General features: G+C 44.1%; 2 protein-coding genes across 5 annotated transcripts in view; one reads left to right on the top strand and one right to left on the bottom strand.

Annotated features, from left to right (window-relative positions):
- babo (TGF-beta receptor type-1 babo) overlaps positions 1-16,392 on the top strand; it is a 48,538-nt gene that overhangs the window by 23,013 nt on the left and 9,133 nt on the right. For 2 of the 4 annotated variants that reach the window (XM_028313680.1, XM_028313679.1), the window contains exons 4-6: positions 6,463-6,702; positions 7,488-7,718; positions 12,872-13,039. In XM_028313680.1, the coding sequence (XP_028169481.1) occupies positions 6,463-6,702; positions 7,488-7,718; positions 12,872-13,039 (639 nt within the window). Of the gene's footprint in view, positions 1-6,462; positions 6,703-7,487; positions 7,719-12,871; positions 13,061-16,392 lie in introns of all 4 variants that reach the window. The other 2 variants (XM_028313678.1, XM_028313677.1) reach the window with 1 other exon arrangement.
- Positions 443-3,980, bottom strand: LOC114359336 (uncharacterized). The gene is made up of 2 exons (XM_028313676.1): positions 3,906-3,980; positions 443-3,864 (listed from the first exon to the last, which is right to left on the bottom strand). Exon 2 carries the CDS (start codon positions 3,815-3,817, stop codon positions 755-757), a length of 3,063 nt encoding a protein of 1,020 aa, XP_028169477.1. The 5' UTR covers positions 3,818-3,864; positions 3,906-3,980; the 3' UTR covers positions 443-754.

The following is a 16,392-nucleotide window of genomic DNA, read 5'->3' as shown; positions in this document are numbered from 1 at the left end:
CTGGATTTTAATTGCATAAACTCAATTTTGTTGGGGGAATTCCCCCATCAAATTACTGTTAAAACATTAAGTTGCTCTCGTTAACACTTGTGGTGATCCGGCTCGAAGGACCAGGAAAATGTGGTGATCCGGCTCGAAGGACCAGGAAAATGTGGTGGACTGCAGTGGACTGTATGCGTTTGTGTGTGTTCGAGAGCGCTGACCGGACGATGATGACTGCCGTTGAGAGCTTGCCCTTACTATGTCAGGCGTAGTAGGTGCTACTTGCAGGAATAAAACCACTATTTCACTTGCTGAGACTTCTCGCGTTTATTATTCGCTTCCTTTTCTCAGTTCTTGCTTCTTCAGATCACTTGTTGCTTGGAGCACTTGTTCTCTGAACTGAACAAAACAATACATAAACTTAAACTTGTCTCCCGGAGCGGCTCGCTCTGTATTTATAGGGCCCCGGGCTATATCCATCCCTTTCTCTCCCGATATTCCTGTCTCTGTCTCTCATGTTCTGGACCATAGTTCTGGAATGTTCGAAGCGAGAGGTCCGATGTTGCCGTCCCGTTTCTTTTTCTCTCGAATATTCCAGAAGTGTGTGGAAGAGTAATTGATGTGCAAGCGAGATGACAGATAATGTGAGAAAGAGATGGAATGTTATTTATCTCTAATCGACTCTAATTGATTATTTTACAACATTTTCTGACTGTTAACATTGCTAATCAATTCTAATTAATAAATTAGCGTATTTTCCCGGTTGACGTCGCTAACAATCTCCCCCGCAGTGCGAAGCACTCCCTCTTCCGGATGCGACGTCTTGGCAGGAACCAGGACTACCACTCGTCGCGTCGGTCGCCGTAGCACTCCTCCGGGTGTTCGCACGTCGAGGACTCGTTTTCTTCTGTCCGGACCAAGGTATACCCGCTGTGCTTTCCCTCGTGGCCAAGAGTTTCTTGGTGGCGTTGCATCGAATCTCAGGGCGACGTCGCCGACTTGAGGGTCTTCTGTCTCCCGACCGGCTATCTTCCTTGGCATCAAAGTTGGCAGGTACTCTTTTAGCCATCTTTGCCAGAAGCGCTGCGTTGTCCTCCAGTTTGCCTTCCCGATGAGGTAGCAGTTGAGTCCAATCGGAGAATCTCTTCGGGTCCGGAGTGATTTCTGGTGTTACCTTCAATGTGGCAACAACTTGAGAATTCTTCTCCTCTCCGGTGTATTCATCCTTCATCTCGAAGCGATCTTTCTTCAAAGTCTTCAACGCTGGATCTTTTTCCAACTTCCTCTTGATGAGACGCTGATGTGCCTGATGCCCTCTGCTGGTCTTCTTCAGGACACTGCGAGCCCGTTTGTCGGCGTCGTTGCATGGCCGACGTGGTTCCACTCCGATGTCCTCTTTCTCGAAGTGTTGGTGAACCAAGGCTTCCGTTCCATCTTCCACTAATCTGCTGTGGTGCACTAACTTCACTGGATCACTTCTTCCAGTGTTGCATCCATGCAGAACCCATCCAAGGCTGGTCAAAGAGGCAACTGGTTCGGAGGCCTTCCCTCTGCGTAGTCTCCGTGTGACTATCAGCCCCCAATTATCTTGCCCAATCAGAAGTCTAGGTACTTCTTTGTCGTAGACCAGCTTCTTCTTAATTTTCTTCAGGTGTTTCCAGTTCTGAAGCATTCCTTCTTCGACACCTTGCTTGGTCAGCTTCAAGTTGTCGATAGTTCTCGCTTCCATGTTGAGTTTATTTCTACAATGGACCCCCTTGATCTTCATGTTGATCTTCTGGGAGTTGCTCTTCACCATTCCGTTCCCCCCGACCATCTCGATGGTGATGGCTTCCGGCTTCCCTTGCGCCCCAATCTTCTTCGCCACTGATGAGTCCAGCAGCGTGACGGTGGACCCTTCGTCCAGGAGCGCGAGCACTTTTGCTGTCCCTTTGGGCCCGTAGAGGTTCACCGGCGTCATCTTCAAGTAGGCCTTTCCGCAGCTCGTGGTGTGCACCGACGATACAACTCCTTCGGCGGGCTTCTCTTGAGTCTTCGCCGCTGCGGGCTTCTCTGAGTGAAGACTGATGTGATGCCATCTCATGCACTTCTTGCATGGTTGTGCCCGACACGTGTTCCTTGAGTGCTTGAAGCGCAGGCATTTGAAGCACATTCTTGCCTTCTTCACCATTTCCCACTTATCTTCAACACTGGCTTCCTTATATTTCTTACATTCGTACAACCAGTGGTCCTCACGGCACTCTGGGCACTTCTTCGCGTCAGTCTTCGGTTCTTCACGGCGTCCTTCTGTTTGTTGGACATGGTGAACCGGCCTCTTGAACATATTTCTCTTCTGGTCCCAGGACACTTCCGGGGGAGCGTAATCACTGTTAATATCTGCTTCAACTTCCATGAAGTCATACATGAGTTCGAGCGCTGGTTTTCCCTCTGCCCGGCGCTCGCGTTGGTACATCAGCCACCGAGATTTCATGGTCGGCGGCATCTTCTCTATTAGACACTCCACGGCCCCTGGTGCGCACAAATATTCTGTCTTGCCGAGTGCCCTGATGGTGGCCACGGCATTGCGGACTCGGCTGGCAAACATGCAGATCTCCCCTGATGACTCGTTGACCCTTGGCAGCCTTTCCATCTTCTTTAACTCCGCCAGGGCTATGGCTCCAGGTCTGCCGAACCGGACCTCCAGGCTCTTCATCAGCTCTTCTGGATCCTCGGCGGTGAACAGGAGGCTCTTGACTGCCTCCCTCGCGTGCCCCTGGAGACACCTTCGTAGTCGCGCCAAATTTTGTGCCGGCGTGAAGGAGCGCGCGGTGTCTTCATATGACCTTCTGAACGCGAGCCATTCTTCACATGCGCCATTGAAACTTGGGAGGTCGACCAGTTGTCTCGTGAGGCCACCCTCTGCCCTCTGTGACAGCTTGGTGATGGCCATGGCTAACTCTTGAATGTCTGTTCTCCCTTCCGTAGGTAGCGGCTGTGGCGGCGGCGGCGGCAACACTTGCGGCGGCGGTGGCGGCGGCAGCGGTAGAACTTGTGGCGGCGGCGGCAGCGGCGCGGCGGGCGGCGGCGGCGGTATCGGTTGTAGTTCCGGCGGGACCCTCTCGGCGATGGTGTTCGAGTGGTCCAACCAATTTTCGACCTGCATTTGCCTGTACTGCACTTCTTCTGGATCCTCTTCCATGTCGGAATCCAATTGGGCCAACTCCAATTCCGCTTTGGCAACTTCCAGTTCCTGGCGGGCCACTCTTAATTTGGCCTCTATTTCTGCCCTTCTTCTTGACGAGCGGACGGAGCGCGTGTCCTGATTCACTCGTGACAGTCGCGGCGTTTGTTCATGCACTTGCGGCGTGGGTGGCGCGTACTGTCCTTCAACAGTCGGCACGGTGGTCACCGTAGTCGCGGGAGTCGCGGCGGCGGCAGAGGCGGCGGCAACATTGGCCGCGGTGGGCGTGGAGGCGGCTGCGGCGGCGGCGGCGGCAGCGGCGGCGGCGGCACGTCTCTTCTCTGCTTCCGCGATACGGGCCCTTAGTGCTTCGTGTGGCTTCGTGACGTCGGCGGTTATCTCCTCTGTGTAGGAGCGCGGTGCTGGTTCCCCTCTTCCCAAATGCACGCCGGGCTCTCCCATAACCCGGGTGCTAACAGCCGGCGCGGCGTGGTCCCTGGCGATGCGCGGTGAGGACGCGCCCCCGGCGGGATACGGGGTCAGCGTTGATGAAGTATCCGTGGTTTCCGTCGGAGTACTTCCTCCATGAACCGGCGGCGACGTAATTCTCCCTGCGGCGGCGGCGCTAGCCGCGGCGGCGGCACCTCGTAGCTTCTCCGACCTGGTGACAGGCATCTTCGCTATTCCCGTAATCCGGCTACTCGAAGGACCAGGAAAATGTGGTGATCCGGCTCGAAGGACCAGGAAAGTGTGGTGGACTGCAGTGGACTGTATGCGTTTGTGTGTGTTCGAGAGCGCTGACCGGACGATGATGACTGCCGTTGAGAGCTTGCCCTTACTATGTCAGGCGTAGTAGGTGCTACTTGCAGGAATAAAACCACTATTTCACTTGCTGAGACTTCTCGCGTTTATTATTCGCTTCCTTTTCTCAGTTCTTGCTTCTTCAGATCACTTGTTGCTTGGAGCACTTGTTCTCTGAACTGAACAAAACAATACATAAACTTAAACTTGTCTCCCGGAGCGGCTCGCTCTGTATTTATAGGGCCCCGGGCTATATCCATCCCTTTCTCTCCCGATATTCCTGTCTCTGTCTCTCATGTTCTGGACCATAGTTCTGGAATGTTCGAAGCGAGAGGTCCGATGTTGCCGTCCCGTTTCTTTTTCTCTCGAATATTCCAGAAGTGTGTGGAAGAGTAATTGATGTGCAAGCGAGATGACAGATAATGTGAGAAAGAGATGGAATGTTATTTATCTCTAATCGACTCTAATTGATTATTTTACAACATTTTCTGTCTGTTAACATTGCTAATCAATTCTAATTAATAAATTAGCGTATTTTCCCGGTTGACGTCGCTAACAACACTAGTTGTATAATGTTGCCCCTCGTAACTTTATTTTTTGTGTCTGTTTACTTTGGATAGTATCAAAGTACATTTATATTTAATTTTGTGGCAGAAGATAATTATAATTGTAGTGAATTAAGCCTTTCCCATTCGGCCGTGTCATAATTTGCTGCTATCCCGAATTCCCGACTATTGGAAGCCCCACATTAGAGGGGCGCCTTTAATAATTCATGCGCGAGGAGCGCTCTGGGGTTCAAACACACCTACATTACCCTGCGAGCTGCGACACGACTGACAAATGTAATCTTTTTACATTCACTAATGAGATGTGAAAAAGAAATATTATTTGACTTCGTCGTGGAAAGGTGAATCGCTTTGAAAGTATTATTGAGTCCTAAAGTTTCTGTTTCGCATAATATAGAAACATCATTTTAGGTGGGCTCGTCTGGGATGCCGGGAGGCGTCCCCTGCATAAATCCGTTGTCTGACACCTCGTAACTGTTGGACAGCTTTTTTTTTTTCGAGATTTAAATTGGTGTATTATTAGCGCATATTTAAATTTTCACTGGCTTTTGCCCGTTGTGGCGTTCAATGGTATTCGTTTGTCACAGACAGTAAATCTCACGAACTAAACGCGGTGGTAAAATCTGAAGTATACTGGAAGTTTCTACACATCAATAGTAGATTAGAACTCGCATTACTGCTTGAATTTAGACTCGACAGAAGTCTTCCTTGAATGATAACCCAGATGAAAAGTGCAATGACACAATACAGTTAATCAATACTGTGTCACGGCCACAGGATGCGGCACTTATCCCCAAAATGTGTATCACCAATCTGCGTATTCAAAGGAGATTACCGTAACAGTATTGTGGTCCTCGTCCTTTGAGATGGGGTCTCGATGACGCAACGCGAATTTGGTCACTCGCTTTGTTCCCGAACGTGGACTTCCCTTGACATTGCCAAGTTCTTTTGCTTCAGTATATGGTGGTCAGTGGTTTCGCATTGAGTCACAAACTATAATTGACGTTTATATAGCTCAGTAGTGATGAATTGTGCCCATGTAGCCCATTTGTGCAGTGGCACATTGGTATAGGTATGTTTTGAAGAGCCTCTTTAAATCACAATAGTACTACGAGTGCCTACTGCACTTACAGTTCAAATAAAAGACGTGCACCTACCTTCTTTTTGACCATGGTTCAATCATGAAAAAATTATCAATTTTGCCCGCAGTCCGATCTCACAAAAGTGAATCAGTTAGGAGAGAACCTACTGAATATAGAATGTACAGTACTGCGCCAAAGTGAGCTTTATTATTCAGGAGCTTTATTTGCGCTGACGCCGTTAACTGACAGGTGGAAGGGTTTTTTTTATCTATGGGCATGTGGTAATCCGCGTAATATGAAAATTTACACGTCAAAATGTCTGGGGCTGGAGTTTTAGCTTAGACTGACATAAAAATTGGAATTATTTTTAAATTTTTTGTAAGCATGGTGTAGAAATAATGTTTAGTTATAAGTAATTTCCTAAGAGACAACTCAATGACTGTTATTTTATGTTATGTATCTAATTAGATATTTGCAGCTTGTAACAATAGATTTAACCAAGTAAGTTTTTATGAAATTTTAACAAATGGCACTTGTTAATAAATGTTTACAAATCCCGACGTTACATGAGCAAAAGTATCATTAGCTTCATTGGAAATTATATGCAGATTATCTTTTAAGTTCCGCTGACATTTTGCATCACATTTAACTATTTTGTCTCGCAACGTGCTTATCTGCGAATGTTTTCGTCATTAATTCTGTGGTATTTTTCTGCAGCTTTATATCGTATAACACCGTAAATAGGCCCGTTGTCGTACCGGCACATCATCAGAATTCTCACAATCCAAACAAATGGCGTTTCAAAACGATGAGAGTTCTGATGGCGTGGCGGGTTCTCGTGGCCCCAATAACGTGTTGTTCGGCAACGCAGAGCCGACCGGGACGGCCACGGCGTGGCAGGTGATCCCGTGGGTGATGGGGCTGATGGTGCTTGGCGTATGCGCGGCCATCAGCTTCTGGTGGGCCAAGCGCACGCGCAACGTGATGAAGCGCGGCTCGAGGCCGCTGTTCCAGGGCGAGGACTCGCTGTGCGAGACGCGCCACCACCCGCTCATGGGCACCGCCACCATCCGCGACATGATCGAGCTCACCACCTCGGGCTCGGGATCGGGTAAGTTTGATATTTGTCATTGTTTTATTAACAAACAAACGGCGTTACACTAAATAAAACTTAAAGTAACTTAACAGTATGTATGACTAATAGGCTAGTTTCCTAAAAAAAATATTTTAGTCCGTCCATTTTAATATAAAAAAAATATTGTTAATTGTCAATCAAACAAATAATTACAAAGTTATAGTGCGTTGAAGTTCCGCGCGACGTCACAAAGTGCAGCACTTTTACGCACTCACTGACGTCACGGGCCTTTTCTTTAGAACTTTGGCACGCTTTATCTCTTTACATTTTCATTAGTTTTAAAAAGTGAAAAATAGGTGTCGAGTATTTTTTGATAAGCTATCTAACGGACTAATTAAAACTCTTGCTTTTTTACTCAGGAAACACCCCTATTATAGGCTTCCCTGGAATAACCTTAAAGTAAACCAACCGCACGGATTACCGAGATGCGATCTCCAAAAGACACAACTTAAGATATTATTATTTCTCTCTTGTTGTTCTGACTGTAGCTGTGTAACTAAACTGATGGATTGGGATCACGAGAATCCATCTCAAGTGGTAAAGCTTAAATAGCCATATTACAATAGAAATGTTATGTATGTTGAAGCTAGGCAAGTGACCATTTGCTGTATGACGTATATTCTGAGAATAAGAATCGGACATCCTGGTGAAGTAACATTTGATTTTCGTCTGACTCTCGCTAGTTCAGAGAGCTGGTACTGACTGCATCAGAACCAATCTAGTCAGACCCAAGTTCCGAGGCTTCCCTCCTTGCCGCACAGGTCTCCCGCTCCTGGTGCAGCGGTCCATCGCCCGCCAGATCCAGCTTGCCGACATCATCGGCAAGGGCCGCTTCGGCGAGGTGTGGCGCGGGCGCTGGCGCGGCGAGAACGTGGCCGTCAAGATCTTCTCCTCGCGCGAGGAGTGCTCCTGGTTCCGCGAGGCGGAGATCTACCAGACGGTGATGCTGCGACACGAGAATATATTGGGATTCATCGCTGCTGATAACAAAGGTGACTTGCTGTTATAGATAGTTTCATCCACGAGGACGCGCACCACCACTTTTTGGTCGTAGCGCGGGGTGCGGGGAGTTTGATCCGGTCAATCCGAGCGACATTTTTGGCAACTTGGCATTGGCAGCGTTGCAATTGGATAGTTGCGTGCGCACGCACACTACAATGATGACTCTCGAATTAGTCGGATCAGGCTCCCCGCACCCCGCGATTCCCTCGATCGGGAAGTGGTGGGGCGCGTCTTCGTGGATGAAACGATCTACAGGGTGGAAACGTTAAGTGATCTCACTCGATTATTTCGAAACTATACAAGATATCGAAAAACTGATTACTGATTCTGAAAGAGCTTTACGAGATCTTTCAAACGATATCAGTAATAGGTTACAGAATTAACTGGATCTATCCGAAAATTCAATGTTTTCAGCCTCCATACTAAATGTATGCCACTATGCCAGCCAATCAATATTAGAAGTGTTAATTTTTTTTATTTTAAATAATAAACACTTAAAATTAATTCGTGAATAGCATTCTTATTTAAAATTATTCACGGAAAACATTGGTTTTAGGCTTTACTTGCTATAATATTATCAAGACATGAGTGCTATGATTGTGGCAGTATTAAATGTATGGAAGCTGAAAACATTGAATTTGCGAATAGATCCAGTTTATTTTATAACTTTTTATTGGTACCATTGGATAGAGCTCGTGAAGTACTTTCAGGATCAGTTACCAGTTTTTGGATATCTTGTATAGTTTTTAATATTATGAGGTTTTACTAAATGTATGGAGGCTGGAAACATTGAATTTTCAGATAGATCCAATTTATTATGTAACCTATTATTGGTACCGTTGGATAGAGCTCATGAAGTACTTTTAGGATCAGTAAGCAGTTTTTGGATATCTTGTATAGTTTAGAAATAATCGAGTGAGATCACTTATCGTTTCCACCCTGTATAGATGAAACGCAGTATGGGGTCTTCATCATCATCTTTTCAGCCACAGGACGTTTACTGCTGAACATAGGCCTCCCCCAATGATTTCCACAATGGCCGGTTGGTGGCGGCCTGCATCCAGCGCCTTCCCGCTACCTTTATGAGGTCGTCGGTCCACATTTCGGGTGGATATCATACGCTGCGCTTTCCGGTACATGGCATCCACTCCAGAACTTTGCTGCCCCATCGGCCGTCAGTTCTGCGTACTATATGCCCATGGGGTCTTCAAAGGTGCTCAATTAATTATGTACTTAAACCAATTGCTTAAAGTCTTCAGCAATATGGCGTCCTACAAGCAAGTGCTGTAGATAAACCAGTCTACAAAGTCAAGAGTGGAGTTTAGTATCAATGACACGTTGTTGGAATCATGTCCCGAAAGTCAGACTAATGAAGTGTGTTAGAAACACTTTATTCTCCTAAGTTTTGTTGCACTATTTTATCTCTAGTCCAGCTTATATTAGCTATTGTAGAGTGCATTAGATTTACCACAGAACAGGTGTCACTTAAATATTTAAATAGGCCAGTTGTAGCTGAAAGCCCCGCGCGGTCGTCGATTGTCCATGATCGCTTTAATTAAATCTGTCGTTTGTTCCGAAGAGCTGTAACCGCATCGGGATTGCAAATAAATGCAGTTAAATGGCAATGCCAGATTTTGTATGGAAAGTGGCGTCTTTTTTTTTTCGCGCGGCCATCGACTAAACTTTGTTTTTTGATTACAAAATAGTGTAATAAACCAAACTTACTATGTCATGTATACCNCCCCCCCCCCCCCAAGGATTTCCAAAACGACCGGTCCTGCGGCCGCCCTCACCCAGGCACCTCCCGCACCCTTCACCAGGTCGGTCCACCTAGTGGGGGGTCTACCCAAGTGCCCACACTACGTCTTCTGGCCCGTGGTCGCCATTCAGCCCCAGCAGCCATCAAATTAGAGAAGGTAGTGCACCTTCAGTGGAGATTATATGACTTGATGATGATGATGATGTTAAATGATGATGGAAGTAGGCTGCGGTGCGACGTATGTGGTTTAAACCGTTTACTACGCAAGCTGTCATGTGGTTACGGTCACTCACTAATAATTGGCTTGCGAGATGGTAGCTGTATCGAGTTACTGTATCGATGCGTTGGCTTATTAGTGACAACAAATGCCTCTGTGGCTTAGTAATTTGACCTCCTGACTTGGATAATTCATCACAGAACAGAATATAAGTACAGTATACAACGTGTCCCAAAATTCAAGGATAAGCCGGCGCCGCAGAATGAACATAGTCATGACTACTTTGGGAAAAATAAGAAAAAAAATCTATCTCAATTATTTTTTAAGTTACACAATAAATTATGAAGTTCGTCGAAAATTGACACCCCTTATGATGTTTTACATTACCACGACTACAATTTTTCAAATACTTCTGTTTTTTTGTTTGTATCAGCAACTTTAGGGGGCCGTCCATATATTACGTCATTCTAAATTAAGCATTAGAAGTTTGATGATTTTCATACTAGATTTGCTTTTTGCGCGCAAAGTTTTGTAAGAAATTGCAACAAAATATTGCGCTATTTTTTTATTGCGCTGATTCTGCTCCATACTGATGTCTGGAGCCTCTAATGGATGATATTGTTTGTTTACACATATAATCTCACTATTTTGTTGCAATTTCTTACAAAACTTTGCGCGCAAAAAGCAAATCTAGTATGAAAATCATCAAACTTCTAATGCTCGTAACTCAGTTCAGACTGAGTTTAGAGGTATACATGTCATAGTAAGTTTGGTTTATTACACTATTTTGTTATCAAAAAACAAAGTTTGGTCGATGGCCGCGCGAAAAAAAAAAGACGCCAATTTCCGGCATTGTCTTTTATACCACACTTTTCCATTTATTGGACATCTTTTAGCTGAATTGAATTCATCATTGGTCTGGTAATATCCGTAGCTGAAATTGAAAGTCTAGGAACTCCTATTAGAGGCAAAGCTTTGTCATAAGCGCGAAAACTCCCGAGTCACGGATGTCTAATGTGTATTTAGGCTTGTTTATCCTCACAGTAATAGATCGACAGTACAAGCACATCATATGAATACTAAATAAACATATTTTTTCCACGAGGACTGATTACTGTTAATTTGGTTTTATTTACCTAAAAGTCGCACAATCGAAGCGGGCTTAGAACTTGCCAGGATCTAACAATGTTTGAAGCTGTGAATAAACTGCTCGAGAAAAGAGTACCAGTAATCAACTGGGCGTAAATACCGATAAAGGTATCATCGAGGGTTGATGGGCCTATTAAAGGCTTTCGACACCTACATCATAAAACGAGACAGGTCTCGATAGGCTTAACGAAATACTTATTATCATTATTAAATTTAATGTGTATCGTAGTAAAAGGAATAGTAAAACATATTAATAGCACCTCGATTGTGCGTAGTAGAGCGTGAACACGAATGTTCACAGCATTTCGCTTTATGTCACTCATGCCTGCTTACTCTCTTAGAATTCGTGAATTGCGTAGTAGACGTGTACCTTCGTTCACGAGGTTAAATTTGAGGCTCTAGTGTGAAGTTATTATTTACCCTTCACCTAATTACGTTCGCGTACTAGGTCAAAGAGAGAACAAATATTCTTTACTTGAAATTGGTTTTAGTTTCCTAGAGCCTAAAGGGAGTATTCCCGAATCAACTTGAATAATATTGCACTTCGGAAGACAATCATGACGCATCGTAGTATTTGAGCTGGGCATGATAATCTCCCAGAGGTGACCAATGCTGGATTTGCCGGTAGGCTGGATGCGGGCAGCGCAGGACCGCTTGTTGTGGAAATTCTTGGGGCAGCAGCTGACGTTATTTGGCTGGAACGAACGAGTGACAGGAGCGTAGGGCATAATTTTTTTATACCTTGCTTTTTTAGAATCCAGCAGAGATGTAAACAAACACTTTCATACACAATTACACCATAATCACTTACGTGTTCATAATATCATACACATTATTACACAAGCCCATTAAACCAACTTTATTCTCACGATTATACAAGTTTGAAATTAATCTTTGAAACAAATTATTTTAGCAAAATACGTGGACGATGTAAAGGACAATGACCAAAAGTGGTCCAAATGTCCACCACTAATGAGACCTATATTGGCTTATAGTCCATTAAATAGTGATCAACTTTCAGTATGGGACGAAAAAAAAATAAGCTGTCAGTAAAAAGTTATGACTGTTTGAAAAATTGTAGTAGTTTACGCGCTAATCTCAGGAACTACTGGTCCGATTTGAAAAAATCTTTTTGTTATGGATAGCCCGTTTATCAAGGATGGTTTTAGGATAAATAACATCACCCTACAATAAATAGGGGCGGAGCAGTAAAGACAAATGTTGTAAAAATGGGAAATATTATTCAAACTATTTTCACGCGTACAAAGTTGTAGGCACAGCTAGTATAATATGTATATTTAATAAAATTCATCTATGTATAACCCCACGCCACATGCGACATAACAGTACATGCGTAGATTAGTCCAAAATGTGCATTGGATAGAATGATGAAGAACATTTTTCGGATGAAAAGGCAAAAAACAGACTTTTCATTCAGTCATAACTTTTTACTGACAACATATTTTTGATTGCGGTTTTGTTATAATGAATCAGTATTTAGTAGACTATTTTACTGCATAGGTCTCGTTAGTGGTGGACATTTGGACCACACTCCATACATTTCTGGTCATTGTCCTTTGTGAGACTTGTCAAATTGACTTGACGTTTAAAATTATGTGTTATCTCCATGTTGTCTCTGACACATCAGTGTTGTAACCTGTATGTCATAGACAATAATCGGTAAATTTAATCGATTTTATTTCAATTATTCAATCATTTCTATTCCTGATTGCATTTAAATAGATTTAAAAAGATTTTTTCTTCATTGAATGTACTACTAATTACTTAATGCACTGCTTTTTAAAGCATTATAGATTCTTTCTATAGATATGTAAGTACTACAATAATTTCAATTCGCGATTAACGAGAGGTTGTGTCGCCACACTAGGGCACAGATGAACAATATTTTTTGTCAGTTAGCCATATTTGTTTAAGTTTCTGCTGAATTCTAAAAAATTCGACTGTAAGTTAGAGTTGAATGTGTAAATGCCCCTGGCTGACCCTGACGGTTTGCGCAGACAACGGCACGTGGACGCAGCTGTGGCTCATCACGGACTACCACGAGAATGGCTCGCTGTTTGACTTCCTGACTGCGCGCACAATCGACTCGGCCACGCTCGTCAAGATGGCGCTGTCCGTGGCCACCGGCCTGGCCCACCTGCACATGGACATCGTCGGCACTAAAGGTGTTCACCACTACTCCTACGGTATCAAACATTAATATCTTTATACGCCCGGGAGATGGTACGGTGATGGTATATCTATATGTGTATCTGTATTTTGGTGTATCTATTTTGCTTCGCATGTTTTGGGGCTTTTACTTTTAAGATTTATTCGTTATACACTTCTTCTTCTAATAGCGCATCCACACATGCCGCCGGCTTTCAGTCTGCCTTGCCAGTTAAAGATGCACGACCGCCGGGTTGGCCGCCTGCCGTGCCGCTCGGCATGTGTGAATGCACCATAATGTTATACCTCGTAATTTAGACACGAAAATCACCATTATCTGAGGTTGAATCTTGCATGATACTAAAAGGAGAAAATATATTTAGAGTAGCACAACTTATTAACACAGGTAAACTAAAGACAGAGTTTTCAAACGGCACGACAGAAACATTTCTGCCCCGGAAATTAAACATCCCTGGCCCTGATGACATTTCAAAGTGTCGAAGCCAGTGGCGGAAGGACGCCCCGAGCGTTGCACAAGACTTGCTCATCGATCGCGGGATACGGGATGACACCCGCGCACGCCACGTATCAGTCGCGGGTAAATAGATTGCGAATTTGCGAGCGATTGCCGAGGGCGGCGCGGAGCCCACCCGGCGCTAAACTAATACAGAATTGATGGGTTTTTAATTGGCACGAGCGACACGGACCCCTTCGCGCTTGGCCGCTTCCATGTGTCATCAGGCTGAGCTAATCCGCCTCCATCGAAAGAAAATCACTTATTTACCGAGCTGCAGTACAAACATCTTCGCTTCATTAGATAAAGCTTAAAATTTAGCAAAAAACTTAGAATTTAGCATCCAGGCTTCGAATAAAAGTCGTTAAGTAACAACCAAATATCTTATTTAGAATTAATCCCCTAAGCCGATCAGTCTGGTTATTTACTTTCAACAAAATAACAAGATTAGAAAGAAAAAGAAACAATGCTTTGAGTTTTTATTTTTGTTGTGGGGTAATGTGATTTGGGAATGTTTATTTCAAGAGCGCCGAGACGCGGCAACAGGTTGCGTCGAAGGATGAAGTATTTCCAGCCCGCGACCGCTCGAACTCGACAACTTCGGGAATGGACGTGCTCTTGTTGTTTGGGACAATACTAAAGAGATATTCGTGCGCGAAAAGTATTCATTAAATATTTATTTAAGCAAATTACAACAATTATTCGTCTTTAATATTCGCAACCCTACTCTGCCGTCGGTTGCTATGGTAACGAGCACCCGAGATGACGCCACAACTTGATATTTATGAGAATCGACGGAGAAAAGCGTTTTCATAAATAGTATGTCAGTCGGTCCGTGTCATTAGCCCTTCAGCGACCATGCTGAATAATTGAATGCCAATCAATTCACATGACTGCTCGATACACTGGCGGTCAAAGTGATCGACCCGCCGATTTAATTCATTTTTAAATACTCTCCATTTCTTGTAACAAATCTGTCGATCGTCGCGTCTCGGCCATAAACAATTTATACACTTTAAGGTTTTACGTTCGTATGCTATAATAATCTATTGCTAGATAGAGAGTTGTTTTAGCAATAAACTGAGCTCATAAAGGCAACGCACCAATAAAATTCACCAATAGATTTTAATCCATTATTTTCCAGAAAATTTTAGTGTATTTGTTAAATATGTGCAGTAAACCAGAATTGATGTTTTTTAACCAACCTTGAAGACGACACTAAACCTATTTGATATTCGATTCAATATTGTCCGGTTCGATTTTCTTGTCCGCCAGTGTAGGCTTGCATTCTATCTTATATTCTCTCATTTTCTCGCCGTCAAAGATTCACTCGCATTAAGTGGCGGTGCAGTGATCTCGCCAGCCTTGGCACACATTTGACACGTCATCCGCTGCAAGGTGTGCATAATTCGGCGAAGAGTTTAATGCCGGGGTGTGGGAAAGGTGTTTATGGATAGACGCGCGAAGTTTCACTCATTACATATTATAAAACATAGTCGCTTTCTTGTCTGTCTGTATGTATGTATGCATAAATCTTCAAAATTACGCAACGGTTTTTGATGCGGATTCATAAGGAAGGTTACATGCATATTATAGAAGAGAAAAGCCGAAAAAAGTCCATTGCACCCGTGCAAAGCCGGGCGGGTCGCTAGTAAGGTATAAACTAAGGCATCTCAATGAAATATGTAGTCGTAATAAGTACTGTTTACAAATACGTTAGACGTGATGTCGACTGAGCAAGTGGTATTCGTTAGCGTACTGCGGGGCTTTATGCGGAGGTCAATGCGGGGCGTGTAAGGCTAAGAACTCATGGCGCGATTTTCACTTGCGCCCGCGGCGGTTGCGGGCCCGCAGCTTCTGTAGAATGGAAATACTTATGTAAAAACTAATGCACAACTCACGACGCGGCTTTCGCCCGCGCGAAAACCGTCCGATCGGCGGGCGACCATTTTGTACCAGTGACTTAGCATGCGCGCGTGAGTTCTAACCGCGCAAATAACCGCTCCCGTGAGTTTTGAAATAAAACCGCAATTCCACAACCGCCGCGGGCGCGGGTGAAAATCGCGCCGTGAGTTCTTAGCCTAAGATTTGTCCTGGTACTAATATTTTGGTAACCAAAACATAGAGGTTTGAACTTCAATCTCAAGTGGAAGAAATTAATTGAAAAATCAAATTTTGTTGACTGATCTCAGTTCGATTAGAGTATTGAGTGAAATCAAGTTTTGAACTTCAGGTCCGATGTTCAGTGTTGGGCACGGTATCCTAATACTGGCTCTTTTTAGGTTCATTAGTTTATGTGAGATCGAACCGAACTTCGGCTAATGATGTGTAGTCAACAAATCAATAAGACGGCTAACTTTGACCTCCACCCACGTTCCGCCCAGCATGAGCCGTGACCAAGCAGTGACAGCGCGTGACACAGACTTTTGGCCTTTTAACTTTCTTTGTCCGTTAATCACGCTATTAAACGTACAGAACCGTAAAAATTGGTAGGGTAGGTATTAATTACTATTACATACTTATTAGTATTTAGTTTTTGCTTTGCGAGTTTTTACTAACCCATATTTTTCAAAATAACAACTTAGTATTCTGCCAGTATCTACCTTGCAATGTGTCACTCCTGTGTGTCAATTAAAAATTTGGTTAATTCATAATTTTATCTACGTCCAACAATATGATACGTTATTCGAAGTTTAGATCAAGAAAACCACCCTGGTTTCCACAATTCACATGTGTCAAATCACCACCAGGGCCCATTAATGATCGTTTGCCTTCGCAAGCGATACAAGTGCACAGAGCTTGACTAAATATAAAGTTGCCGCACACTCAAAATCAAATTCAAAATTATATTTATTT

Source organism: Ostrinia furnacalis, unplaced genomic scaffold, assembly GCF_004193835.3.
Source record: "Ostrinia furnacalis isolate ACB-3 unplaced genomic scaffold, ASM419383v2 OfSCF4318, whole genome shotgun sequence".
NCBI lineage: Eukaryota > Metazoa > Arthropoda > Insecta > Lepidoptera > Crambidae > Ostrinia > Ostrinia furnacalis.
Note: the sequence above shows the minus strand (reverse complement) of the source record. Positions and strands in the feature narration are given on the sequence as shown.

Coding starts and splice junctions, on each gene's coding strand:
- LOC114359336 (XM_028313676.1), bottom strand. CDS start 3,817: ATGCCTGTCACCAGGTCGGAGAAGCTACGAGGTGCCGCCGCCGCGGCT.